The sequence below is a fragment of the Grammomys surdaster genome, unplaced genomic scaffold, assembly GCF_004785775.1.
Source record: "Grammomys surdaster isolate TR1022 unplaced genomic scaffold, NIH_TR_1.0 126048, whole genome shotgun sequence".
Taxonomy (NCBI): Eukaryota; Metazoa; Chordata; class Mammalia; order Rodentia; family Muridae; genus Grammomys; species Grammomys surdaster.
Genome location: NW_021620860.1, coordinates 1,582,693 through 1,610,262, shown reverse-complemented (window position 1 = coordinate 1,610,262; position 27,570 = coordinate 1,582,693). Strand labels below are relative to the sequence as shown.

General features: G+C 43.0%; 1 protein-coding gene across 3 annotated transcripts in view; it reads right to left on the bottom strand.

The window, feature by feature from the left end:
• The window catches only part of Fbxl20 (F-box and leucine rich repeat protein 20), a 67,658-nt gene that overhangs the window by 31,899 nt on the left and 8,189 nt on the right, over nucleotides 1-27,570 (bottom strand). For all 3 annotated transcript variants that reach the window (XM_028754993.1, XM_028754995.1, XM_028754994.1), the window contains exons 2-3: nucleotides 11,257-11,318; nucleotides 459-513 (exon numbers count right to left, since the gene is read on the bottom strand). In XM_028754993.1, the coding sequence (XP_028610826.1) occupies nucleotides 459-513; nucleotides 11,257-11,318 (117 nt within the window). The remainder of the gene's footprint in view (nucleotides 1-458; nucleotides 514-11,256; nucleotides 11,319-27,570) is intronic.

The window sequence follows — 27,570 nt, the reverse complement described above, 5'->3', positions numbered from 1 at the left end:
GTGCAGGTTACACTGGTGGTCTGAAGGAACACTGGGTCCACCCAACACAGAAACTACTTCATGAGGGCCTCCTACGTGCTGGCTACTCGGGAGCTTGTCATTTTGAAGAAAAGACATTTGGAAACAATATGAGAACAATATGAGAATTAGGTCACAAGAGGCTTTGATATATCCACCAGCATGTCTATGTGCTGTTATAAAATAAACTGTAAGAGTAGTAAAGTATGATTTGCTTAATGAGCCAAGGTACGGCCTTCAGTGTGAAGAACCCCTTCTGTTCATATCACGCAAATATCAGGAACAGCACTTAAAACAATTCAATCATAGAACAACATGGCATGGACGGGGTACTCGGAGTGAAATAACATCTTCTGTAGTAAAATATACAAGCAACACCTAAAAGGCTATCAGTCCCAGTCCAGGAAAAGGTCCCCCTGTCACCATGTCAACCATCTTACCCTGGAGACCTGAGCACAGCGACACAGGGTAACGACATCCAGGAAAGAAAATATCCTGAGAAGAAAACAGAGGGAGAAGCTTGTATCATCTTTTCTCACTCTTACAGATAGTCTGTCTCTTATCTACAGTCTCTCTCCGCCCACCTCATTATGTGGTCCAACATGACCTTGAACTCATGATCCTTCTGTAATAGCATCTGGAGTGGTAGGCTCACAGGTGTGCAACCACTGTATCTAGTTTTTGTTTTTTAAATAAAAAGTTCTAGTGTATAAAATACCAGGTTTCATTATCTTTTCTTTTATGTATATCACTGTATCCTGCTCACAGTCATCCCTCTAGGACACTCTTCCCTCCTCCCCATTTTGCTAGTCCCCTTTCTACCCTCAAACAGTTGCTTAAGAAATTTCTCTTGGATTTAGCTTATAATGATATACATAGACTATTACATACACACACAAACACCTCCATCACCCAGGGCAGTTTTTTCAAACAAATACAAATATACCCTGAATAATTTGCAAAAATAATTCACCTTGAAAGACACAGCAGTTGAGGGCCAGCCCCCAAACTAACTATGTGAAGTATGTAAATTTTAGGGGCATAAAGTATTGGTTCTCATTATATTGAAGTCATCACCACCAGACTCCAACTGTGTCCTGTCAAACTGAAACTTTGTATTTAACAGTAACTTGCCATTCTCTTTCAGCCCCCACAACCCCACTCTAACTCTCTGGGTAAAGCACTTGCTATTATTTCATTTGTAAGGCTGAATAATAGTTCATTGCGTAAAATACAACATGCTGTACATTCACTGGTGGATCCTTGTGTTACCTTCAACTTGTTACTACAAATTCTGTTTCTTCTTTTTTTTTTCCGAGACAGGGTTTCTCTGTGTAGCCCTGGCTGTCCTGGAACTAACTCACTCTGTAGACCAGGCTGGCCTCGGACTCAGAAATCCGCCTGCCTCTGCCTCCCAAGTGCTGGGACTAAAGGTGTGCACCACCACTGCCTGGCACAAATTCTGTTTCTATGTAAACAAATACCTGTTTTCAACTATTTCAGCTACAAACCCAAAAGTAGACTCCTTTATGGAACGTGCTCTGTAGACCAGGCTGGCCCTGAACTCAGAGATCCACTTGTCTCTGCCTCCCAAGTGGGACTATTATAGGCTTGCTCTACCATGCCTGGCTTCTTGTTTTTAACAGCCACACTAATGGCTGTGAAATAAGAATTGGTAGCTCGGGGGCTGGAGAGATGGCTCATGGGTTTAGAGGATTGACGGTTCTTCCAGAGGTACTGAGTTCAATTCCAAGCAAACATCTGGTGGCTCTGATGCCCTCTTCTGGTGTATCTGAAAACATTACAGTGTACTCATATACATAAATAAAAATATAAATTTATCTCTTGTGCCTTTGTGGTTGGTGTTTTGAGGCAGAATCTCACTCTCTGTAAAACCAGGATGGCCTCGAACTCAGGACAATTCTCCCACATTGGGCTCCCAGGTACTACATTTAAGTCATCATGCAAAGTTTGGGAACTTTCTGATGTGCTTCTTGGCCATTTACACATTTTCTTGGAAAACCATCTATTTAAGACTTGTGGTTAGTCAGGCAGTGGTGGCACATGCCTTTAATCCCAGCACTTGGGAGGCAGAGGCAGGCGGATTTCTGAGTTTGAGGCCAGCCTGGTCTACAGAGTGAGTTAGTTCCAGGATAGCCAGGGCTACACAGAGAAATCCTGTCTCGAAAAACAAAACAAAACAAAAAGAAACAAAAAGAAAGAAAGAAGAAATCATTGTTAGGGACAACTTTAGGGAGACAGCCTCCTGTGCTTGATTCTGAAACTGATCTAATTTGAGCTCTTATGCTGTGTGTGCTGTTGGGATCAATCACAGGGCCTTGGACATGCTGCCCACGAGTTACCTCTAACTCCACTGATACTCTCCAGTTCAGCCTCATCCTTTTGCACAGGGATAACAGCTTTTCAGCGTTATCTGAGTTACCTACTAAATGGCTCCGTCAGAAATCATTTGATGACAGTGTGTGTGTGTCCCTGGCTACCTTTCCCACCAGACTTTCATCTTCTTTCAGTATCACACAACTCAAGATTTTCGGTTCTGATGCCAATATTGCTTAGTTGTTCCGTCCTCTGCAGGACAAGATTTCACGACATAGCTGGGGCCCTTCCTCATCAGCTTCAGAATGCTCAATTACAAGCAGGCACCATGCTGCCCAGCTGCAGAAGGTGGTTTGGATAATCCAAACAGAAGTGTGGTGTCAACGGAAAAAAAGGACAGGAGTAGCGGTGACCTTACACTTCCCCTATGAAAGGCTGTGCGACCCACAGCTCCCTTTCCTTCTGAGACAAGGTCTAAGGATGACCTTAAACTCACCCTGGTCTACAGAGTGAGAGTCCTGGGACAACCCAGGCACCTTAACGCCACCCCATCTCACTCAACCTCTCTTCCCTCTAAAAAACACAGGCAACCATAGAGAGATGGGCTGGAGAGATGGCTCAGCAGCTAAGAGTACTTACAACGCATCTGGGTTTGATTCCCAGCACCCACATGGAACCACACACCTCAACTACTAGGCTCATCTTAGATTTCTGACATATTTTTATTTGTTCCGCAAGAGAGTCTGACTGAAGTTGATACTGAGTTGGAAGGGTTAAGGGAAGAGCAACAGGATGCATAAATTCAACTGCTCTAGATCCTGCAATGTCAGCAGAACCCCGGACACCATGATGAGATAATAAACTGGGATGGGTGTCAGGAGGGCCGAGGCCATAGCTTGGTAAACTGACCTAGCATGCTCGTGGACCTGAATTCCATCCCCAGAAACAAACACAGCCCAGTTCCCACTGGCCTCTGAAGAAAAGGAAGAAGAAGAACAAAGAAACTGGAAGCAGCAGCAGCAGGCTGGCCTCAAACTGGTGTCAATTCTCCTGGGTGCCAGGATTACAGATGCACACAACTCTCTCTCGTGTGTTTGCTGTTTTTCTGCCACAAGGTCTCAATATGTAGCCCAGGCTGGCCGCCAACTTATACATATTTAACTATCTCTGCCATCCAAGTGCAGGAATTAAAATGTATGCTGCTACTTGAGTCTTGTTTCAGATTTATCTTGTTTTCTATGAATGATTTTTTTGTCTTCACAGACACACACACACACACACACACGCAGGCACGCACAAGTGCATGCGCGTGGGTTCATGTGCATGTGTGTGCGTGTGTGTATGTGTACAACCTGTATGTCTGGTCCCTACAGGTATCAGAAAAAGGCATGATATCCTTTGGAACTGAAGTTATGGGTAGCTGGGAGCCACGATATGGGTGCTGAGAATCAAACTTGGATGCACTGTAAGAATACCAGTGCTCTTAGCTGCTGAGCCATCTCTCCAGCCCACCTCTCTGGTCTCCTGACTTATTTAGGGAAAAGAGAGGTTGAGACAGGGTCTAAGTGGCCCTGGTTGTCCCAGGACTTCACAATCACAGAGATAGGACAGTCGCTGCTGCCTGTGTTGGGATTAGAGGTGAGTGCCAGCGCTCTTAGCCTTTTCGCGTGTTTTGGAATGATCCTGTTGCAGATCTGTGCCGGCCACAGCAGACACCTGAGCTGTTTGTTACTTAGGTGCTTCAGTGCCATTATTTTAACCAAGATGATACTCAGTGACTTGCAGGCCTTTCAATCTACACTGCATAGAGCACATAAGGTACTTTAGTGTATACTGTTCCACCACCACACCAGGTACTTGACATAACATTGGCTATGCTGTTGCGTAGATCATTGGTGAGGAGGGATGGCCACATGAGGGGACATGTGATAGTCAGGAAGCAAAGAGAGGCACAGAGTGGCCAGGATCCCAGTATTCCCCCTTAAGGGCTCACTGCTAATAACCTCCCATATCCTACTAGGCCCTAACTCCTAAGGGCTCTTTGACCTCTAACAGAACCAAAGACTAAGGACCAAGTCAACACATGGGCCTTTGGAAGACATTCAAGATCCAAACTGTAACGACATTTAACTATCTTATTATCTATACTACTACTGAAACTCTCTGGAAAGTTCTATTGCTCTACATTAAAGTAGGAGGAGCTAGAGAGATGGATCAGGGGTAAAGAGCAGAAGACTTGGATTCAATTCCCAGCACCCACAAGGTGGCTCACAACTGTCTGTACTGCAGCTCCAGGGCATGCAATGACGACACTAAACATGCATGTGGTGCACTTGAATACATAAAGGCAAAACACACATAAAATAAATGATAAACTGAAAAAACAAAGCAAAATGTTGCAGGATATTTGATCACACTGTGACCCCTGAGATTGTGCTATTTGCTGAAAAACCTGTTTCTAGGTGTGGTGAGGCTCAGCCCTTAGCACACATCTTTAATCCCTCTGGCTAGAATACAGACATGACGTTAGTACACACCTTTAATTCAAAACAATGAAGGTAAAGTTAGTTTATAGAAGGAATCATCCCATGTTTAAAAGTGATGTCTAATTGAGTGGCAGACAAAATGACAAATCTGAGACTTGGCAAAATAGGATTTGCCCAGCTCTCATGAGAAGAGAGAGGAAAGCTACTTAAGGGACAGTGCAGACAGAGAGAGAAAAAGTGAAAGCAAGAAAGAGACAGAAAGGGCACAGTTCTAATGGGACAGTTACACAGAGACAAGTTACAGAGAGAACAAGCTAGACACAAGTGAAGACAGAATGAGCCAGAGCATGAGAAGGAGCCACAAGACTAGAACAGATTGCTAGAGTTAGTTTGAGGTCAAGTAGAACAATTCAGGAGAAACTGAGAGAAGCTAGATTGAACCAGTCAGCCTGGAGAGGAGTTTGAGCCAGAACACCTGAGTTCAATCATGCAGTCTTTCAGAGCTCAGTGAGAACAAGATAGGGGGAGCTTATTCAGCAGCAAGTCTCAGAGGCTGAAAACATCCTAGGCCTAGAGAAGATTGTATGGAGGCTAGAAGCTCCTGGGAGTAGGCCTAAGTTAAGTAAAAGTTATCACTACACATACACACACACGCACACACACAAAGCAAGAAAAGCAATGCTTTTGATTTTCAGAACCAACATGGCAGCTCACAACCATTGTAACCCCACTCCTAGGGGTCCAATGACTTCTTCTGGCCTCTGCAGTTACTGTACACATCTGATACACAGACATTCATGCAGAAAAAAAAACCCACCTAAGCACATAAAGTAAAATAATGTACTGTAGGAGTACTAATGACATTTCTCTTTGACAATACTGGACAATGAGTTACACTGCTTTCTATACAAAAGCCATCACACTGTACATGCTCTGTGGTGAGGGAATGCCAGCCATGTCTTGTTGCACTCACAGATTCACTGCGACGATGGTCACAAAGGATGGAAATGAACAGACACAAAGGCTATGGAATGGGGAAAAGTGGAGCTCCCCTCTCAGGCTGACTATGTGGCTTGCTCCGAGGCCAGGAGGCTCCTGGGAGTTTCTCTTTCTTTCTTGAAGAAAGCAGGATGAGTGATGGGGCTGATGGCGCACACCTTTAGTCCCAGTGCTCAGTAGGCAGAGGCAGAGGCGGGCGCATCTCCAGTTTGAGGCCAGCCTGATCTACACAGTGAGTTTTACAGGACAGCTAAGGCTGCAGAGTGGGACCGTGTCTCAAAGCAAAACAAAAAATGTAAGACAACATTTTAGTGGGGTAAAGTCATGGTTATTAGAATTCTTATTTTCCAATAAAAACTCTATTACATGTTTACCTAAAACATAGAAAATTACCACTGATCTACAACCAAACTAAGAATATTAACAGTCATGACATCTCACAAATGTCTGTAACTCCAGTTTCAAAGGATTCCATGTCCCTTCTAGCTTCCAAAGGTACCAAACATGCACACGGTACACACATGCACATGGTACACATATGTATGTAAACACATACCTAGATTCATAAAATAAAAATTCAGGAGGGAGAGGTGGACGGACTTGGTTTTGTTCTTGCTTCTTTGTGTTTTTGAGTCAGGGTTTCTAAAAAGTCCTGGCTGTCCTGGAACACTGTAGACCAGGCTGGCCTCAGCTCACAGCTATCCTTCTGCCTCTGCTTCCTGAGTGCTGGAATTAAAGGAGTGTGCCACCATGCTGAGACAACTCTGGGAGTCTGAGGTCATCTTGATGTACTGTTTACATTCTAGGCCAGCCAAGACTACAAAACAACACCAAATACCAAACAAATAAAGGAACACTTATATTCCATGACCTCATGAGAAATACAAAGTTTTGCAAAACCAGTGTAGAAATGTACTGTCAAGCACTCTCAAAAACACCAGTGGATAAAAGTATACTGGAACTTTAAGAGGCAGTTAGTTCATGCAGCGACTAGATAGGACTTTTATCAGGAAATGAGGTCCTCATAAAAAGTGGACCCTTTTCTTTCTTGTTTGTTTCTTTCCAGACAGGGTTTCTCTGTGTAGTCCTGGCTGTCCTGGAATTCGCTCTGTAGACCAGGCTGGCCTTGCACTCACAGGGATCTGCCTGCCTTTGCTTCCCAGGTGCTGGGATTAAAGCCACCATGTCCCAGCAAAGTAATCTTTACAATGTATTGAGAAGGTGAATACCAAATATCAACCCTTGCCCTTGGACTTCCCAGTCTCCAAAACTCCTGAGAAATAAACTTCTGTTTATCCTGTGTTTTATGTAGGTCAAATATTTTGTCATAGCAGTGCATATGTCCGAAACCTATCAAGAGGCTGGCTGACAGAAAGCCCATTTGAGGGAATCCCAAGTGAAGGAGGGCCATTGCTTCTCTATGTGGACTGCATTCTGCAGTCGGCACTCAGTCTCCAGCGGCTGCTTCATCCTAGCTGACAAGTGTGGGTCAGTTACAGTGACTGGTTCAGGATTAGACTAACTGGGCTACACAATCTGAGAAAAGACGTTACTAGAGATCAATATTAACTCTCTGCTCTCAGAATGAACATGGACAGACAGTAGCCTGGTATTTGCCGGTGGCCATTGAGTACCCATAAGGAAAAGCAGCTTTAGGGCCAATAACCGGCTGGTTACCACAGAACCCACAACTTGGCTTAAAATCTTGCAGGTCCCTAAACTGACCAACCTGATAGCCTGGTTTATTTTTGTATCTTACTTTACCTGAAATAATGACCATATTGTTTGGTTGGGGTTGAGAGTGTTAATTACTGGCAGTTGAAAACAGCTTCAAGCCAACTGAAATATCAGAAGCTTGTCTTTTTTAGATGCTAATGTTATCTTAACTGCTGTACACATGCCACAAGGTGTCATAAAAATCTGTGATTAAATTTGATACAGAACATTATCTGGTGTCTAAGTAGATTTCTATTTGTGAAAGGCTAAGAAAACCTTTACCTTCAGGCAGTAGTAGAAGTGCTTGCCAATAAGCCTGCTGACCTGACTTCAGCCCCAGGCTTCACATGGAGGGAGTTTACTTCTCTCTCTGACTTGCACACACATTTTGTGGCACCCAAATGGCTCGCCTGCAGAGAGTTATCTGCAAAGCCAGCCTCACCTGACTTTCCAGACACTCTCTGGGTAACAGTTACGACTCCAGCCCCAGGCAACTGCACTCTAACTTTTTGCCTCCATGGATTGGTCTATCCAGAACACTTCCTATAACAGGAATAGAGTCATTAGGCCCTTGTGTCTGACGTCTTTCAAACATGCATAGTCACAGGACACATCTATACTTTCTTCTTTTTACAATAAACAGTTCAGTGTGTGGATGTACCATACTTTTTACTCTATAGTTTATAAGTAACTGGGTTATTTATACTTTTGACTATTATCAATAGTACAACTACAGTCATCCTAACTACTACACTACATTTATTTATTTGGGGGCAGGGGGCCTAGGGATCCAACACAGGTAGCGGCACACGCCTTTCTCTGCTTACAAAGCCACTTTACTAGTCCTGTCCCAGTCATTACCATTGTTCTAACTGTAACAGTGGAAATGCTGGGGATGCAGTATTTCTAAATTTAGCTTTTTGGGAACTCCAGGCTGTGTTTCCACCCCAGGGCAGCTGCACTTTACACCCCTAGCAGCAGTTCAGGAGGGTCCACCTCCCCCTTACTACATGTCCATCCAACTGGGTTTCTGTCTGCTCTCTGAATATAGCCCAGGTCGTCCTCTATGTCATCACCTCCTGGACGCTGGGAATACATGTGGGTGAAGACATCATCATGTCCAGCAAAAAAGGGGAACTTGGGTCTGCACTAGTGGGTCTCACTGTTGGGGTTCACACTGTTGGGGTGAGTGCTGCTTTGGCCCGTACTCGACTTTTTTCTAAGTTTGACGTACCCTGTCTACCTTATTCATCTAAATGAGTCATGCCTAGAATATTACTTTAATGAAATTAGATACCTTTCACGAAAGGTCTTCGGAGTTTTGCAGCAAGTGCTAAGCCATCCTGTTAGTTCAAATACAAGATACTTTCTTTTAAAGAGTTCCTTAAGAGTATCATACTTGCTATGTGTGGTGTGGTGCATACCTCTAATCCTGGTACTCTGGCAGAGTTTCAGGCCACCCATGGCTATGACTGGGCGTCCAAGAAAAAAAAATGCCTCTCATGTTCTACAGACTGATGGAGACTAATGTTGCTCATTACTAAACAAGAAACTGCTGAATTTCATATTAACTTTTATTTTATTTTCATGTTTTGGGAAAGGGTTCTTGGCCCAGGTTGGTCTTGAATTGACTATATAGCCAAGAATGGCCCTCGCCTCCAGATCTTCTCTTCTCACCTCCAGACCCTCTGCCCTCACCTCCTGACCCTCTGCCCTCACCTCCTGACCCTCTCTGCCCTCAGCCCCAGACCCTCTGCCCTCACTTCCCAGGTATCGCAGCACACTCAGCCCAGTCTGATTCCTTTTTACTTTTTAAATTTTTATTTAATGTTATGAGTGCTCAGCTGCATATACATCCACATGCCAGAAGAGGGCATCAGATCCCGTCACAGATGGTTGAGTCACCATGTGGTTGCTGGGAATTGAACTCAGGACCTCTGGAAGAATAGTAGTCAGTGTTCTTAACCACTGAAATATCTCACCAGCCACTTTTTGTTGTTTTTTTGAGACAAGGTTTCTCTATATAGTTCTGGCTATCCTGGAACTGGAACTCACTGTGTAGCCCAGGCTGGCCCCCAGTGCTGAGATTAAAGGCATGTGCTACCACATGTGGCTTCAGACTGGACTTCTTTCTTTTTTCTTTTCTTTTTTTTTTTTTTTTTTGGTTTTTCGAGACAGGGTTTCTCTGTGTAGCCCTGGCTGTCCTGGAACTCACTCTGTAGACCAGGCTGGCCTCGAACTCAGAAATCCGCCTGCCTCTGCCTCCTAAGTGCTGGGATTAAAGGTGTGCGCCACCACCGCCTGGCCAGACTGGATTTCTAATAGATCCATGTCAACAATGCCTAATAAATATTTAGCAACAAAAAATGACTTGGCAGCCACATGTAGCATGGACGACAGGGACAGACAGCTGGGCTCAGGCCTCCATCTCTGTGAGGCTCCTCCTAGGGCACCCAACACCACATCCATGTGATCATGTCTCGTATATAAAGCAGAACGACAAAGAGTTTTTTAGGGTTATTATGCCTTTTATCCTGAAGATAAGTTATAAGGGGGACATTTAGAAATATAAAATCGGAAAGAAAACACATACAACCACGACTAGTGAGAAGTAAGAGCTCCGGACTTGAGGCACTTAAATTCTATACAGACTTGATGAATTCTGAATTCTGCATTCAAGGACCAGAAGAGGGCATCAGAGCTCATTACAGATGGTTGTGAGCCACCCTGTAGTTGCTGGGAACTGAACTCAGGACCTCTGGAGGAAGAGCAGTTAGTGCTCTTAACCACTAAACATATCTCCAGCCAACCAGGCTGCTTTTTACAAAAAAGAGCCAGGCCTAGTGGCACATACCTTTAATTCCAATATTTAGAGGCAGAGACATGGGTATCTGAATTTGAGGCCTGGTCTACAGAGGGAGTTCCAGGAGAGCCAAGGCTACACAGAAAAACTGTTTCCAAAAAAAAAAAAAAAAAAAAAAAACCACAAAAAAAAAAAAAAAGAAGTGTAAGTCTGTCTCGCTATAAGTGGATAAAGGCAGCTTGAAAACAAGGAGCAGGAGCATTTCATGGAGTCCCCAGCACAAGTGACACTTTAAGAACGCAGTAGGAACCAGGCAGTGGCAGCACACGCCTTTAATCCCAGCACTTGGGAGGCAGAGGCAGGCGGATTTCTGAGTTCGAGGCCAGCCTGGTCTACAGAGTGAGTTCCAGGACAGCCAGGACTACACAGAGAAACCCTGTCTCAAAAAAACAAAAAACAAAACAAAACAAAAACAAAAACAAAAAGGAAAAAAAAAGAAAGAAAGAAAAAGAAAAAAGAACACAGTAGGACAATAGTATTACGAGGATTACTCTTCAGAGGACTGAATATTTTCTGCCTGTCTTACAATAAGGCAAAAGCAAAGGCAAAACACAAAGTCACATGCAGCTCTAAGTTTAAACACTGCTATTAAAATTTTAAAAGTTGTTACAATTTAAAATTCTAGGTAATAAAGTTCAAGCAAGTATCACCTCTGACCTTCCAACACATGATCCCATGAAAGCTTTTAACGTAGCCTAACACATTTGTAGAATACAACGTCAAGAGGTTGGACTCTCTGGATAAACACTCCAAACAGAGAACCAGCAGTTAAGTTTCTACTTCTAATACAAATATTATGTAACCACTGATGGACGCAGAATCAGGGCTCAGACTTACCTCAGCAGGAGTTCTTTGGGAAGTTTTTTATTGATTACAGCCTCATCACTGTTTGAGAACATCTGTAAAACAAAATAAAAATCGCTGCATCGGGCATTAACATTTATCATGTGCACAGTTTGGATAAAATGTTATAAAAATAATTAGTGGGGACCCAGCAAAATGGCTCAGGAGGTAAGTGCTGCCAGGCTTGATGGTCCGAGCTTAGCCCCTGGGAACCATGAGGTAGAAGGGGAGAACGAGCGGCTGAAAGCTCCCCTCTTCCCTTCCTCCCACGTGTCCACACATGGCTCAGAGGGAACAACGCTAGCCTCATCACCCGAGGATTCCACCTCAGGAACCACAGCAGACACCACACCCCTGAGTTATGGCGGGAGGGACTTTTTTATCCAATTCTAGCGCCTGTACTGAGCTACAGAACTTGGAGACGGCTTCTCTTCCCCGCTACACTAATAAGTTCCCCAACATCTAATCACAGAAGCGTCTCCTCTGCAGTCTGAAAAAGGTACCTTATCTGTCCTGTGAGTTGTTGTTGCAGCTCCTACCCCAGTCTCTCCAGCTGTGAGTGTCCTCAGCAGGTCTCTCTACTGAGACCTAAATACTGGAATGTTATCTAACCTTGAACTCACAGAGATCCACCTGCCTCTGCCCCCAGTGCTGGGATTAAAGGTGTGTACATCACACAAAGCCCTTTTTCTTTTTAGAGATTTGTTTATTTGATGTGCTTGGGTGTACTTTGCATGCATACACAGATATGTTTACCACCTGAATGCCTGATGCAATGAATCCTCTGGAACTGGAGTATCAGAATGTTGTGACCTGCCATGTGGGTACTGGGAATTGAATCTGGGTCCTCTGAAGGAACAGCCAGTGTGAGCCATCTCTCCTGCCCAACTTTTTGTTTTGTTTTGCCTTTTTTGTTTGTTTGTTTGTTTTGTTTTGTTTTGAGACAGGGTTCCTCTGTGTAGTCCTGGCTGTCCTGGAACTCACTCTGTAGACCAGGCTGGCCTCGAACTCAGAAATCCGCCTGCCTCTGCCTCCCAAGTGCTGGAATTAAAGGTGTGTGCCACCACTGCCTGGCTTTGCCTTGTTTTTTGAGACAGGATTTCTCTGTATAGCCCTGGCTGTCCTGGAACCTCACGCTGTAGACCAGGCTGGTCTTGAACTCAGAAATCCGCCTGCTCCTGCCTCCCAAGTGCTGGGATTAAAGGTGTGCGCCACCACTGCCTGGCTTTTTTTTTTTTTTTTTTTTTTTTTTGGAGAGACAAGGTTTCTCTGTAGTCCTGGCTGTCCGGGAATACATTCTGTAAACCAGGCTGGCCTTGAGGTCCTTGAGATCCACCTGGCTCTGCCACCAGAGTGCTGGAATTAAGGAATGCCTGTTTACCTTTCTGTTGTTAAGATTCATGAGCTTGGTGTGCTACACTGTAACACTAAGTGCAGAAAGATTTCCTCTTATGCGTTACTCTATGAGCCTGTGCTCTTACTGTGCCCATGACCTGGTTGTGTGTGTGGTGTAAGAACACACCCACCTGCTTGCACACGTACACACTGACTGGTTCCTGACCTGGTGTCCCACTCGGACCACTCAACTGTGTCAGTTCCTTTATTACAGTCACTTGAGCTAATGTGCAAAAATGGTCTCTGGATTCTCCATCCTGTTCCTTTCAACTCTATAAAATTTTATGTCATTGCCACAGACCTGGAGGGCACTGCTGTCCTAAAACCCTGAGTTTTCAAAATTAGAACCATGGATTATGTCTCCATTTATTTAGGATTACCTTGATTTCCTCCAATAATTCTGGTAATTTTTTCATGCGTAAGCTTTTAATGTTTATTTCTACAGTACTCTATTCTCTTTAATGCTATTGTTGGTGAATCACATTCCATCCTAAGATGGCTCTCCCTGGTGTGCACAAACCAGCATCTCTCTACCCTTCTGCTTTCAGCCCATTTGTGTCTTTGAGCCCAAAATACATCTTTTCTACACAGCATAAAGTTCAATGTTATTATCAAGTCTTACAACCTATGTCTTTCAAAAACAAAACAAAAACCCAACAGCATCTCACTATTGTAGCCTTGGCTGGCCTTGAACTCACAGGGATTCACTGGCTTCTGTTTTCTAAATGCTGGAACTAAAGGCTAGCACCACCACAGCCAAGCTAGAGCCACCATGACCAGCCTACAACTTTTTTTTGGTTTTTCAAGACAGGGTTTCTCTGTGTAGACCTGGGGCTGTCCTGGAACTCACTCTGTAGACCAGGCTGGCCTCGAACTCAGAAATCTGCCTGCCTCTGCCTCCCAAGTGCTGGGATTAAAGGCATGCGCCACCATCGCTCGGCCAGCCTGTGACTTTTGACTGAAGTGTTTAACCTATTTCTATCTGATTAGACATGCCTAATCATTCTACTTGCTTTCTATATTATTTTATTTTTTCCATCTTAACAGCTGGCTGAGTGTCCTCTCCTGTGATTCTTCACAGGCCAAGAATGATTTTCCTCCATGGTCTTGGGGGGTTGTACTTCATTTTATCACCAGCTTCCAAGGAACTCACTGGTGAGTTCTAACTCTTTTCCTCTTTAACTTTCTTCATGTTTTCCAATAGAAAAGTTCTGCCGTGCCATCATAATGCCTCTGTTGTAAAGATTTATTTCTTTTAAATGTGTGACGTTTTGCAGGTTTGAATGTCTGCACCACACATGCCTTGGTGCCTGTGGAGGTCAGAAGAAGGAGCCCAGGCCCCTTGAGTTCTGAAGAGTGGTGGGCAACCATGCAGGTGCTGGGCACCAGAACTGCTCTTCTGCACGGAAAGTTGTTTCTTGTTGTTTTCTTTTTCTGTAGCGCAGACTGGCCTCAAATTCATTGGTTCACTGACCTATGTTTCACAAGCGCCAGGGTTAAAGGCATGTGCTGCCATGCTTGGTAAGTTTTCTCAATTGCTGAGCTATTTCTCTGTCCCCTTCCTTCATTAAAAAAAAAAAAAATTAAGTTGTTCTAGCAATTCCAGTATGCATCTTAAGGAGCCACCATGTACTTCAGATTGCTCATTCTTACAAAATACAGAAAGTACACTACAAGAGAATTCTTTTTTCTTTTTCTTTTTGCTATTATATATTTATCTGATAAACCCCAAACTATAGTTTTTAATTATGCAACTGTCTTTCAATTCAGTCCAGATAATAAAATAACAGTTTACTTATAGTCTTTCAAATTCCCCTCTGTAACTAACATTTACAGTGTATTTTCTTTGAGTTACCATCTGGTACCGTATCCTTTAAGCCTGAACAACCTCTAAGAGTTCATGTAAGGCAGATCTGAAAACAACAAATGTTTTGGTGCCTGCTTATTGCAGTTTTAATTTTTTTCCTCTAATATTTTGTGTTTGTGTTTTTAAAACAGGGTTTTGATCTATAACCCAAGCCAGCCCTGAACTCATATGCCTCAGTTTCTCTGAATAGCAGTGTACTTGGGTTCTCTGAATAAAGAGTATCAGTAGAAGATTACACTGCATGTGTATGTCTCTGTATCTATAGAACTATATCAACAGACTCATACTGGGGAATGATTAGCTTGTAGAGCTGGTACCCAAAAGTAGGGTGGGGCTGGAGTGCGGCTGCTATGATGTCCAAGGGTAGGATAGGGATGCCTTCGTGTAAGAGATGTGGGGAGGGAAACACCAGAAAAATATTTTTTATCTAAGTATAAACAAACCCCCTAAAGTCGACACATATAATTAACTAACATAAACTTATTGGCAGTTAAGGATTAAAAACTAGGCCCTGCATATACAAGCACTAATTTCCAGTCCTTTAAAAACTTTTCACAATTGGCCAGACGGTGGTGGCCCACACCTTTAATCCCGGCACTTGGGAGGCAGAGGCAGGCGGATTTCTGAGTTCGAGGCTAGCCTGGTCTACAGAGTGAGTTCCAGGACAGCCAGGGCTACACAGAGAAACCCTGTCTCAAAAAAACCAAAAAAAAAAAAACCAAAAAAAACAAAAAAACAAAAAAAACAAAACAAACAAACAAACAAAAAAATCCTTTTCACAATTAAAAAGAAAATCCATCAACTTCTTTTTATGTGTGCATGGAGGTGGGCATCATATACACATATACAGCTCAGAGGACAATTTGTAGAAGTCGGTTCTAACTTCTATCATATGGGTCCCAGGGATGGAACTCAGGTCCTCTTAACTCCTGAGACATCTTGCTGGTCCTTGTTTTTTAATTTTTGAGTCAGGGTCTCACTGAGTTCCCCAGCTAGCTTCTAGCTTCAGGCTAGAGATTGGAGGAAATGTATCACCACATTCACTTAAAAATTTTTTAGTTTTTTTTGCTTTTCAAGACAGGGTTTCTCTGTGTAGCTCTGGCTGTCCTGGAACTCATTCTGTAGACCAGGCTGGTCCCTGGCTCTGCCTCCAGAGTGCTGGGATTAAAGGTGTGAACCACTGCTGTCTGGCACTAAAAAGCTTTTTTAAAAGGGGAAATTCATGTAATGAACTGTTTTAGAGTGTGCATTTTAGGGTATCTCAGTGCATTTTAATGTACTTAGTTGCTGGGCTATTACCCTCTTCTAGTTCCAAAATGCTCAGTCCCCCTGAATGTTCTATGTCCATCTAGAAGTCATTCAGAAACCCTGCTGCTCTCTCATAGTTCAGAACTGCCACTGATTTTCTTCAGGCTATATATTTTCTTATGCTTGCTTATTTCTTATAAAGGGAACTGAAATGTGATGTTTTATGAATCACTGATTGCTTTTTACAATGGTTCTGGGATTTATTTACATGGTAGCAGTACTTTGTTTCTTTTTAATATTTGAATAACAACCAGGTCCTTTGTATATTCTATGTTTTTTTTTGTTCATTCATGTTCTTAATACCCTTTGAATATTGTAAATACTGTTGCCATTAGCATTCTTATATTTGTGTTTATGTGAATACCTATTTTTAATTCATTTAGGAATGGGGTTATGGTCATGTGACATTTTGATAAAATTTTAAAAGAGTCATTAAATTGATTTCTATAGTGGCTATACCAGTCAAAATTTTTGTGACAAATAAGGCTTGATATTTCTCTACATTCCTGTCTACACTTATTTGGGATGTACTGTCCAGTGCTGGGGTAGAACCAGGGCTCCACTTTACACACACTAGGCTAGAATGCTACTACAAGCTCCAGACCTATCAAATCCTTTCATCTTAAACCTGGGCTGCTTTATTGACTAGTAAGGGCCCTTTGTTGTTCCTAGACACAGGAGCTTGACTCGGGACACAACTTACACATTTTTTAAAGGTTGTCTACCTTCTCAAGGGTGTTACGTTAAACAGATAGGTGTTTCATTCTGTTGTTTGATTTCTGAGGCAGAGTCACACCATGCTGCTAGGGCTGCTTTCTAACACATGAGCTCAAAGTGAGCCTACTGTCTCAGCTTCCTTTTCCGTAGTTGTGACTTCTGTGACAACCAAGCCTAGCTTGAGTTCTATATTCTTTCTAGTGGTGCTGGGGACTGCCCCAAGAGCCCTCCTGACTTGTGCTGTTTAAAGACGCCATTGCTAAGTGACAGCCAACCCCACAAGTTTTGATTATTTTTCCCCAAAACACTGACTATCACCCAATGCTGTCTAGCTTTTTTTGTTCCTTTTGCTTGCCTCAGACTAGCGATCCTACCACACCTCCCAAAGGCTGGGGTGATAGCATGCACCACTACATCTGAATGGCTCTTGTGATCTGTGATAAAAAGTCATGTCAGCCACAGCGAGTCCTTTTATGTTAATTAATTTTCCTTGTCCTAAGCAGTCTGAGAACCATTTCACCAGGGCAGACATCTTTGTTTCTACTGTACTTTAAAGTCACTAAGATACTGAGATGTACAGATCAACATTTCATCAGGCAGGGCGCAGTGGCGAACACTTTAATCTTATCACTCAATAAGCAGAAACAGGCATGCTACAGGGAATCTGATCACACTATGAACCCCGAGACTGCGTTATTTACTGAGAGAGGGCATTGCTTCTGGGATGTCAGCTGAGTGGGAAGGTCAGCTGGGTGAGCTAGGAGGTTTTGACCCCAGAATCTGTCTTCATTGATAAAATCAAATGAGATTTTGTTTAAAAACAACACAGGCAAACCTGTGGTTCCACGCTAGCCTGGCATACCTGGTATACCAACTATACCAACTACACCAACTGCTGATTGAAAGACCCTGTCTAAAAATAATAGATACATGCATTTTCATCAAACTATTATCAACAGTTAGGCTCAGCATTATTCCCAGGAGCACAAGACTAATAAAATGTGTAGATACATGTGAGTGAGAAGTTCAAGATGAAAAGAAGCCTCTGGGATCCCCAACTTTCCTTATGAAGTCAGAACACTGATGAGGTTACTTAGCTTTGTAAAGTATTTCTCAGCTGGCTGTGGTGGCTCACGCCTGTAACATCAGCATTTGGGAGACAAATGAAGGAGGACCATGAGTCTGATGCCAGCCTGGACTAGATACTACAAAAAGCAAACCGAACCAAAAACAAAAAACAAAACTCCAACAACAACATCCCAAAGACAAGGCTGAGGAGGCTGCTGAGTGGGTAAGATTCTCGCTACCCTAGCACAAGAACTTTAGTTCAAATCCCCAGAATCCACTTAAAGCCAGGTGGGCATGCACTCCCCGTCTTCACTGCGGATCAGCGCAGGGACAGGGTTTCTGAGGCTCACAGAACAGCTAGCCTGCTGTATAGGGTGGGAACCGTTTCAGACAGCCGACCCCTAAGGTTGTCCTCCAGATATTTCCATGGGGCACATGCACAGTCACTGTGTGTGTGCGCACACACACACACACACACACACACACAAACACACAAAGGTTAAAAGAACAAAAAGAAAAATCTATGCAGTGATACCGAGTGGGTTTCAAGGCCAGGTCTTAACAAACACTGAACATACTCCCAAATCACCCCTGCTGTCGTGTAAGAAAGTCTAGCTAAACTTCAGAACAACAAAAGATCATGTGGAAACGGAGAATCAGCTGACGGCAATCCCAGAGTCTCAGACTCTAATAACGGCCTATTACACACTCCAAAAGCAGTCAGTTGCCAGAGGCTGCGGCCTCCTGAGTGACCTTTTAAAGAGAAACAGAACTGCCAGGGTAAACTCATTCTTCCAAGCTACTGGATGGTAATTTAGAACTGAATGCTAAGATTACTGGGTATTGGGCAGGAAAAAGAAAAAAAAACAAAAACCAAGTTCTTCATTGAAAAAAATGTATGACCAGTGGTATCATTTTCATAGATCTGAACAAATTGTAACATCCAATGGTAGCCTGATATAGGTCAATACTTCATGGAATCTGAAATACTCTGGAGAGAGATCAGGACAGAATATTCATAAAGAAACCCATAGGTAAAGCTGGAAGATTTGTCTTTTCTTTCTTTCTTCTTTTTTTTCTGTGTTTGATTTTTCAAGAGACAGGTTTTCTTTGTGTTGCCCTGGCTGTCCTGGAACTCACTCTGTAGACCAGGCTAGCCTCAAACCCAGAGATCTGCCTGCCTCTACATCTCAAGTTCTGGGATTAAAGGTGTGTTGCCACCACCGCTCAGCTGAGAGGATTTTTAAAAACACTTCCTATAAGTAGTTTTCACAAGGTTATGCCATTCCTTCACTCAACCAACACCAGATGTTTTTCCAATAGGCTGGTTTTCTTGCCAGAATCCAAAAGGAAAAACATTTTTGTATGCTAAATAAATCTCAAGTTAAATAAGCTTACAATTTCTCCACCCAACATAACTGCTCTTTAGAAACAAACTATGGCCAGTATATTACCACACCATGACTAAACCTTTTCTAACAAAGACGTCTCTAGATAAAAACACCAAGGAAGGAATACATGCAGAACGCACACACATTACACTAGGCCACGCTTTCTGCATTGCACATCTTCTAACATCTGACTCAACAGGACATGTTATACTGGTCTTCATCTTGTCCACCAGCACCTCTCTGCTTGCATTTCAGATAAGGTTGTTTTGTGTATACAGTACATACATGCACATGCACACCTGTCCACTGCATGCACGGGTAAGAAGAGGATGTCTGGTGTGTGGGTCTCTCACTCACCTGGAGATATTTTCCAGCTAGGCTGACTAGGCAACTCTCCTTGCTCTGTTCCCCAGGCCTAGTGCCGGCTCTGTTCCCCAGGCCCAGTGCCCGAGTTACAGGCATGTGCCAGACCTCATATGGCTTTTCCATGGGCATCGTAATGTGCTTTACGTGCACCAAGCCATTTCCTGTGCTCTCTTTATACCCTCATTCTGGTTTTCTGTTCAGTATTTTGTCTCCATACTTGGTTTTACTGTTCCAGGCAACATTTTGGGTCCCTGAGGACTCCTGAATTCAATTCCCAGGACTCACATTGTGGAAGGAGAAAAACACCTCTGCAAGTTGTCCTCTGATGTCCACACAACACTGTGGCATATGCTAAATAAATGTAGTATTCCAATAAAATCATACAAACTGTATCAGTCCTGCCTTCTGGAGATACAATTACATAAAACGCCACTTGAGACTGTTATAAGAATTTAGGGGGGCTGGAGTGATGGCTCAGCGGTTAAGAGCACTGACTGCTCTTCCAGAGGTCCTGAGTTCAAATCCCAGCAACCACATGGTGGCTCACAACCATCCGTAATGAGATTGGATGACCTCTTCAGGTGTGTCCGAAGACAGCCAGCGACAGTGTACTCATAAATAAAATAAATAAATAAATCTTTAAAAAAAAAAAAAAAAATAAAAAAAAAAAGAATCTAGGAGACAGTGGTACGATGTATCCAGTAACTGTGGTAGATGAAGAGAAATAATTGAATTCTTGCATGAAGGTCAGGAAGAGCCCTTTCTTGCAGCGGGCGGTGGTGCCTGTCTTTAATGGAGCTGCTCTCTGTTTCTGGTTTTCAGCAAGGTCTCTATATTGTACAGCTCTGGCTAGCCTTGAACTCATACTATACCTTGTGAACCACCATGCCTGACACAAACTGTATAGCTTTTAATGACAGTGGATCCTATCATCTCTACTTTGGCAATATAGGATATACTTGATCAAATAACATGAAATGATCCAAACCCAAACTTTGTGAGTGCCACAATTAGAAAATCTTCACTTGACCTCATGTGAGGTGGCATAGTCTATATATATATGAAACACATATCAGGGCTGGAGAGATGGTTCAGTGGTTAAGAGCACTGGTTGTTCTTCCAGAGGATGTGGGTTCAATTTCCACCACCCACATGCAGCTTACAACTATTTGTAATTCCAGTTCCAGGTGATCCAACACCGCCATGCAGGCAAAATACCAATGCACATAAAAAAATCATTAAAAAGTAAAAATAAAGGTGTATATCACCACACCTGTATACCACCATTTTTAAGATAAAAATATCTTTAAAAAGAAGAAAGAAACAGATGGTCCAGGTGTGGTGGTGCACGCCTTTAATCCCAGCACTTGGGGGGAGGGGAGGCAGATCTATGTGAGTTCAAATTCAAGGCCAGGTCTACAAATTGAGCTCAGAACAGCCAGGGCTAAGTTACACAGAGAAACCCTGTCTTGAAAAACAAAACAAAGAGAGAAATAAAAAGAAACAGATGAATTTCAAGTTCAGATTTGCATCCTATCTCAAAGACACTTCATATGTGCCAATAGCTGGATCACACACAGGTACAACGTTGCGGAGTTGTTTGTTATTTTGAGTCAAGGTCTGGCTATGCAGCCTTTAACTGGCCTGAAATGCCTAGAAATTGGCCTCTCTGATGCCTTCCAGTGTGGGACTGAAGGCATGTGCCATCGCCTACTGGAAGAAAGGGGCTTCTTGACCTGCACTGCCAGAATCCAACTATTTCCCTCTATCTCTACCACAGTTACTAGATATAACATACTACCTTCTCCTTATACCTTCTTATAACAATCTCAAATAATGTTTTATGTAATTATGTCTCCAGAAAGCAGGAGTAAACTTTACTTCAGAGACAAGCCGGGTTTTAAGGATGCTAGGCAGGTAGTCTTTCATGGGGATGAATCATCTCTGGCTCAACATGCTATTTCCAAAGAACAAGCTATATAATGCTCCTCTTCTGATCAAACAGATCCTTGTGGCTTACTTTACCAAAAACCAATCCAGAGTTTTCGGTCCTCAAGACCACGCATAATCTTTACCCCCACCCCCACCAGTAATCCTCACTGACAAGTCTCTGCCCTTTCCTTCTGGTCCCAGAAAGCACTAGCATTTTACATATTATCCTTTATACCTATCTCCCCTAACTAGAATTTAAACTCCACTACAAGATTTTGTCTGTTTTGTTCATTTTTACATCTCCTGGTATTCATCACAGCAGGCACATACAAGGTACTCAGTAAATATTTGATGACTGAATTAGTCATTGGCATGGAACTGAACTGGATGTGGTGATGCATGCCATAATCCTAGCACTTGGGAAGCTGAGGCTGCTGAATGATCACGAATTTCAAGTCAGGTGGGGGAAGGGGTAGGGCAGGGTGGGGAAGGGTGGGGCTACAAAGCTCGGAAAGCTGTACTGCTGGCTAGAGAGGCGATGCTGGAGCGGGTGAGAGATGGCCTGACAAGTGGTGTTGGATCCCGGGACCCACTGAGAAGAAAAAGAGGCTTTCAGGTTTTTCTCTGACTTTCACACGTGCTCTGTGGCACACAAGTACCCAGCCCCTCTTACAGATGCAAGAGTGCCTCAGAGTATTTCTACATACTGGGTGTGGTGGCATGTGCACCTTTAATTCTAGCACTTAGGAGGCAGAGGCAGGTGGGGAGCAAGGAAGCCCTGAGCGAATGTGTGCTGTGGACAAGGACTGAAACCTCAGACTCCCAGGAACTGCAAAGTTTCCTCCGCTCGGTTTTGGAGGCATGGCAGATTACAAGTGCTTGTGAACCAACTGCCCAGTGTGTGCCAACCTAGCAAATGTGACTTCTTCCTGCAGGATGACTGTAGCCTGAAACACCCCTACAGAGAACTCTTACCCCATCCTTCTTGTACGATACATACTAAACTAAAGCCAGTTAGGGGGCCTGGCGTAGCAAAGGTCCTGGGTTCTAGAATGTGCACTCTTGGCTATTAGTATCTTCAAAGCCAGAGCAGGAGACAAAGAATATGTAGTGTTGGTAACTGAACAGATGGAATAATAGTAGGAGGCCCTATCCTAGTGGTAGAACAGGACCTATCCTGGGTTTATACAGTGAGACCCAATCTCAAAAGACTGTAAAAATAAGAAATTGGAAATAGTCACATACTCCTATAATCCCAACACTTAGTAAATGGAGGCAAGATGGATGGCTCAAGGCCAGCCTCACCTACGCTTGATTCTGTGGGCAACTTGGTCTACATGAAAGCCTGTCTTAAAAATAACAACTGGACAGTGGTGGCGCACACCCTTTAATCCCAGCACTTGGGAGACAAGAGGCAGGTGGATTTCTGAGTTCGAGGCCAGCCTAGTCTACAGAGTGAGTTCCAGGACAGCCAGGGCTACACAGAGAAACCCTTTATCAAAAACAAAAACACTCCCACACAACAACATTGGGAAAACAGACTATTGTAGCATCTGCTCACAGCTCCAGTTCTAGGAAACTCAATACCCGCTTCTGGCCTCTGGGGGCACCAGGCACACATGTGGTGCACAGACATACACGCATGTAAATATTCATACACAGAAAATAAAAAGAAATTTTACAGTATTCTTTACCTAAGAGATGTTTTAATACTAAGTTCAAATTAAATCATAAATACATACATACTATTTAATGTGTAGCACTCATGCACATAAAATAAATAAACACTACTCTCCAACTAAGTTATTATAAACGTCAACATGTTGTTTAATGTATGAAACACTATTAGTTTATTATTTCAAGACCTGGAGAGGTGTGTGTGTGTGTGTGTGTGTGTGTGTGTGTGCACTTGCTTACAATGCTTGATGCTCTACGTCCAAATTACCAAGTCAACACAAAAATAAGTTAAAAATATTGTACTTGAGTTAATTGCTTAAAATAGTTGACTTTCTGGGGCAGGATCAACAAAATATTCTATATATAAGGCTCATCCTTATAAAGAATAATTCCTAAATTGAATAATTCCTAAATTGTTTTAGAAGACATATCCATTGTCTCTGTCTTTAAAGACAATTTAAAAAAAAATAATAATAAGAAGAAAAGAAACCTTAGTCAGGGGGAGAGCTCAGAGACAGGGCATTTGTCTGGTTTTTGAGGCCCTAGACCAAAAAAGAAAAGAAAGAAAGAAAAAAAAAAAAAAAACCCAACCCTAGCCGGGCGGTGGTGGCGCACACCTTTAATCCCAGCACTTGGGAGGCAGAGGCAGGCGGATTTCTGAGTTCAAGAGTTCAAGGCTAGCCTGGTCTACAGAGTGAGTTCCAGGACAGCCAAGACAACACAGAGAAACCCTGTCTCGAAAAAAAAACCAAAAAAAAAACCCAACAAAAAACAAAAACAACAACAACAACAAACAAAACCCAACCCCACGATGTAAATAATTACATACTTCATCGTCTTAGCGAGGCTTTTTCTAACCCTGTTTCTCTCCTAGTTAAATCTCTGGTGAACGTCTAGCCTCAGAGAAGAAGCAACTTTAATTTGCTGTCTCATTAAAAGTAAGTTTTTGAGCCGGGCATTGTGATGCACACCTTTGCTCCCAGCACTTGGGAGGCAGACGTAGGTAGATCTCTGAGTTCAAGGCTAACCTGGTTTACAGAGCAAGTTTCAGGACTGCCAGAGTTACATAGTTCAAAGTTTCTCAACCTTCCTAACGCTGCAATCCTTTAACACAGCTGCTCATGTTGTAGTGACCCCAACCATAAAATCACTTTCGTTGCTGTTTCACAAATGTAATTTTGCTACTGTTACAAATCACAACATAAATATCTGTGTGTGACCTGGGATTGTGACCCACTGGTTGAGAAACTACTGTTTTAGGGGATGTGGAAAAAATGTGTCAATTTTGAAGGCCCCCACAGGTCTCCAGTTATAGTAAAGAAAATTCATTTTCAACTACTCTATAATAATATAATCGTAACTCAGAAATCACTATTAAACAGCAAGAGTCTGGTGTTTTAATTTCTACATAACCTCAATTCAACTCCTGTTATGACAAGGAAATAGATATTGGAAATCTTACTTTAAAGCCATAAAGACAAACTTAAATGGTTTTCCTCAGGGCTCAATGTGAGTTCACAGCTATGCCAAGATCAGCTCCCCTGAGATCTTGATTCCTATGTCTAAGCCACAGCTTTCAGTCTGGGTAAGACACTAACAAGCTCCTATGTAATTGATGTCACTTAGTGCCTATAATCCACTGTCTCAGAAACATAACGTCTCTGTAAACACAATCACTTCTGATGGCCTGAGTGTTCTCAGTCACCTCTGACAGATCATGAGGAGGCCTGAGGTTAGACTCCAGCACTGTAAAACTACAGGAATAAAGTAACACAGTAAATATCATTATTCTCTTGTGTTTTGATACAAGGTCTTGATTTAAAAACATAGACTAAAGCCAGGCAGTGGTGGCACACGCCTTTAATCCCAGCACTTGGGAGGCAGAGGCAGGCGGATTTCTGAGTTCGAGGCTAGCCTGGTCTACAGAGTTCCAGGACAGCCAGGGCTATACAGAGAAACCCTGTCTCGAAAAACCAAAAACCAAAAACCAACAAAACAAAACAAAACAAAACAAAACAAAAAACAAAAAAAAACCCACCAAACAAACGAGCAAAAACAAACAAACACAGACTAGCCTTGAACTCATTATACAGCCCAGGTTGGTCTTAAAATGACAACAATCCCCCTGCCTTAGCTCCAATTCAGAGCTGACTGTCTTCACTGCTTGTTCCATTTGTGAGACAAGGTCTCAAGCGTGCCATGCTGACCTACGTAGCCGAGGATGCCCTTGTACTTCTGATCTGCCTGGCTCCACCCCCATGTTTACATGGGACTCAGAAGGACTTGCACACAGGGCCTTATGCTAAACAAATATTCACTCAATTGAACTACATTCCCACCTCGTCTAGTCTTTAAGGAATGTGCTGACTTAGCAAAGCTGTCCTTTTCTGTTGGACTTTTAAAGACAGGTCTACATTTCAGAGGCGTTTATATAACAGAAGTCAGTTGTGACTAAGAATATTGAATATTAATGAAGCCTCTTATCTTTGTATGTTACAGTTCATGATGATGTACTAGGAAATTATAGCATTAAGCACATATTCTAATTTATTCAAAGAGAATTTCAAAATATCAGTTTTCTACAAGTGGATTGCAGAAATGAGTTGTAATGTGGTTTTCTTCATACATAAACCCGGAGCAACATACGGAGCAGGAAAACAAGTTGTAAGCAGCTGACGGGCATGGGTGCTGCATCAGCACCACCGGCTCCTCCAAAGGATCTCTGTTTGAAAGGGATCTAAATTCGTCTCTTGCCTACACTCAGCTCCATCAGAGCTTTAGTTCCCACAATTAGCGAGAGAAGAATGGCCAGCTTCCGGGGTGAAGGCTGACTGATCCAGTGTTTTAAAATGTCAACTTACAATTCAGTGCCAGTGTCTCATCCCAGCAGACATTCACCATGCCTGCCTAGCAATGAGCACAATGACCCTCGGCTGGAATGAAACACTGCAGCTACTGCTGAACGCACGAGCACTCAGACTAAGACTGAGGACTCAGCTTATTAAACAAACAAGAAAACTGTATCTACTCAGGAGATGACTAGTTCCATCCCTCACTTTGTAAAAGACCTTTCCTGCTAAACAGTAAATTCTTACTTAGAGAGTGTGGGGTCGCATTCTTAAAATCCCAACCCTTGGGAAGTGAAAGGAAGAGAATTAGAAATTTGGGGTCATCATTAACTACCTGATCCCATGCTCTCAAAGACCGAAACTAGCTAGGTGTAGTGCACGTTCTTGGGATGCGGAAGCAGGGGAACTGAGCTGAAGGCCGGCTAGGCAAGCCAGGGCTACATAGTGAGACAACTGTCTCAAAATATAACAGCAGCAACAACAAAACACCAAAAATAAACAGTGAGGTATGTTAAGGTTTTTAAAATATTAAGTCACAAAAAGCCTATTTACAAACACTTGTGTGCTACAAAGCACCAACAATAGGCACGTGTTACCTGTGCCTTTACTGTATGGCAGGCAGGTTGCTCACGCCACACAAAGTTAGAATTCAGTCCTGACAGTGGAGGCACTGTATTTCTTACATGGACTGAAAATCAGAGACTCAATGAGATTAATCTGAAGAACTTCTGCAAGGTCACATGGCTGGTGACTAGAAATGCCACTGTTCAAATCCCATCTTCAAAGCCAATGGTGGTAAAAAAAAAAAAAGGGGGGGTGGCTCTATAAATATGAATAAATACACAATTACTAACTGTAAGAACCACAGCTCCAAACTCCAGGCCATCACACAATCATGGCCATCTCTCAGTGACACATTCACTTGGTCACTAATGGTGCAGACTCCCACTCCCACCTCACCCTTCCTTCCAAAGTCTACTTCTATCAGAGAATTCAGGGCAGAAACAGTGAAGGTATTCAAAGCATCATATTAAGATTACAAAGGCTAATTTGTTTTTCTTTTCTAGGATTTACAAAGATATTTAAGACATGGTAATAACCTAACCATCTCATCTCACTGCAGAGAACCACAGTACGAGTAATCTTAAGAGTGTAGACAATGGAAGACTGGAAAGGGAACTTAAAGTAATAATCACATGAGTGATGTCAGAATTGCACCAGAGTATTATATACAACGAAACACAAGTATATGCATATAAGAATAGCTTTGTAAAAATTCCATTTTCAATTATGTATGTGTATGTGTGTGTGCACGTATGAGCACATGCTAGCACGCACATGACTGCAGCGCTCTAAGCAGGCCAGAGGAACTAGGTTATAGGCGCTTGTGAGTCACTGGACATGGGTTCTAAGAACTGAACTTAGGTCCACTGGGAAGGGAGAGCATGCTCTCTTCCTCTACGCCGCCTCTCCAGGTCCCATACATGAACACTCTGTGAGCCTCAAGGCAGTGACACACTTGAATCCCTACCTAAGACTTGATAGGCTGAGACAGGAGAATTCTAACAATTCTCCAAGAGTTCAAACATCATCACAGGGAAAACCTATCTATAGTACATTTTAAGCCAGTTTCACAAGCGGGTAGACTCTGGCCCAGACCTGTCATTATTGTGCTCCTTGAGACAGGGTCTAGCTCTGCAGCCCATGCTAGCCTATAGAAACCCTCTTGCTTCCTTGT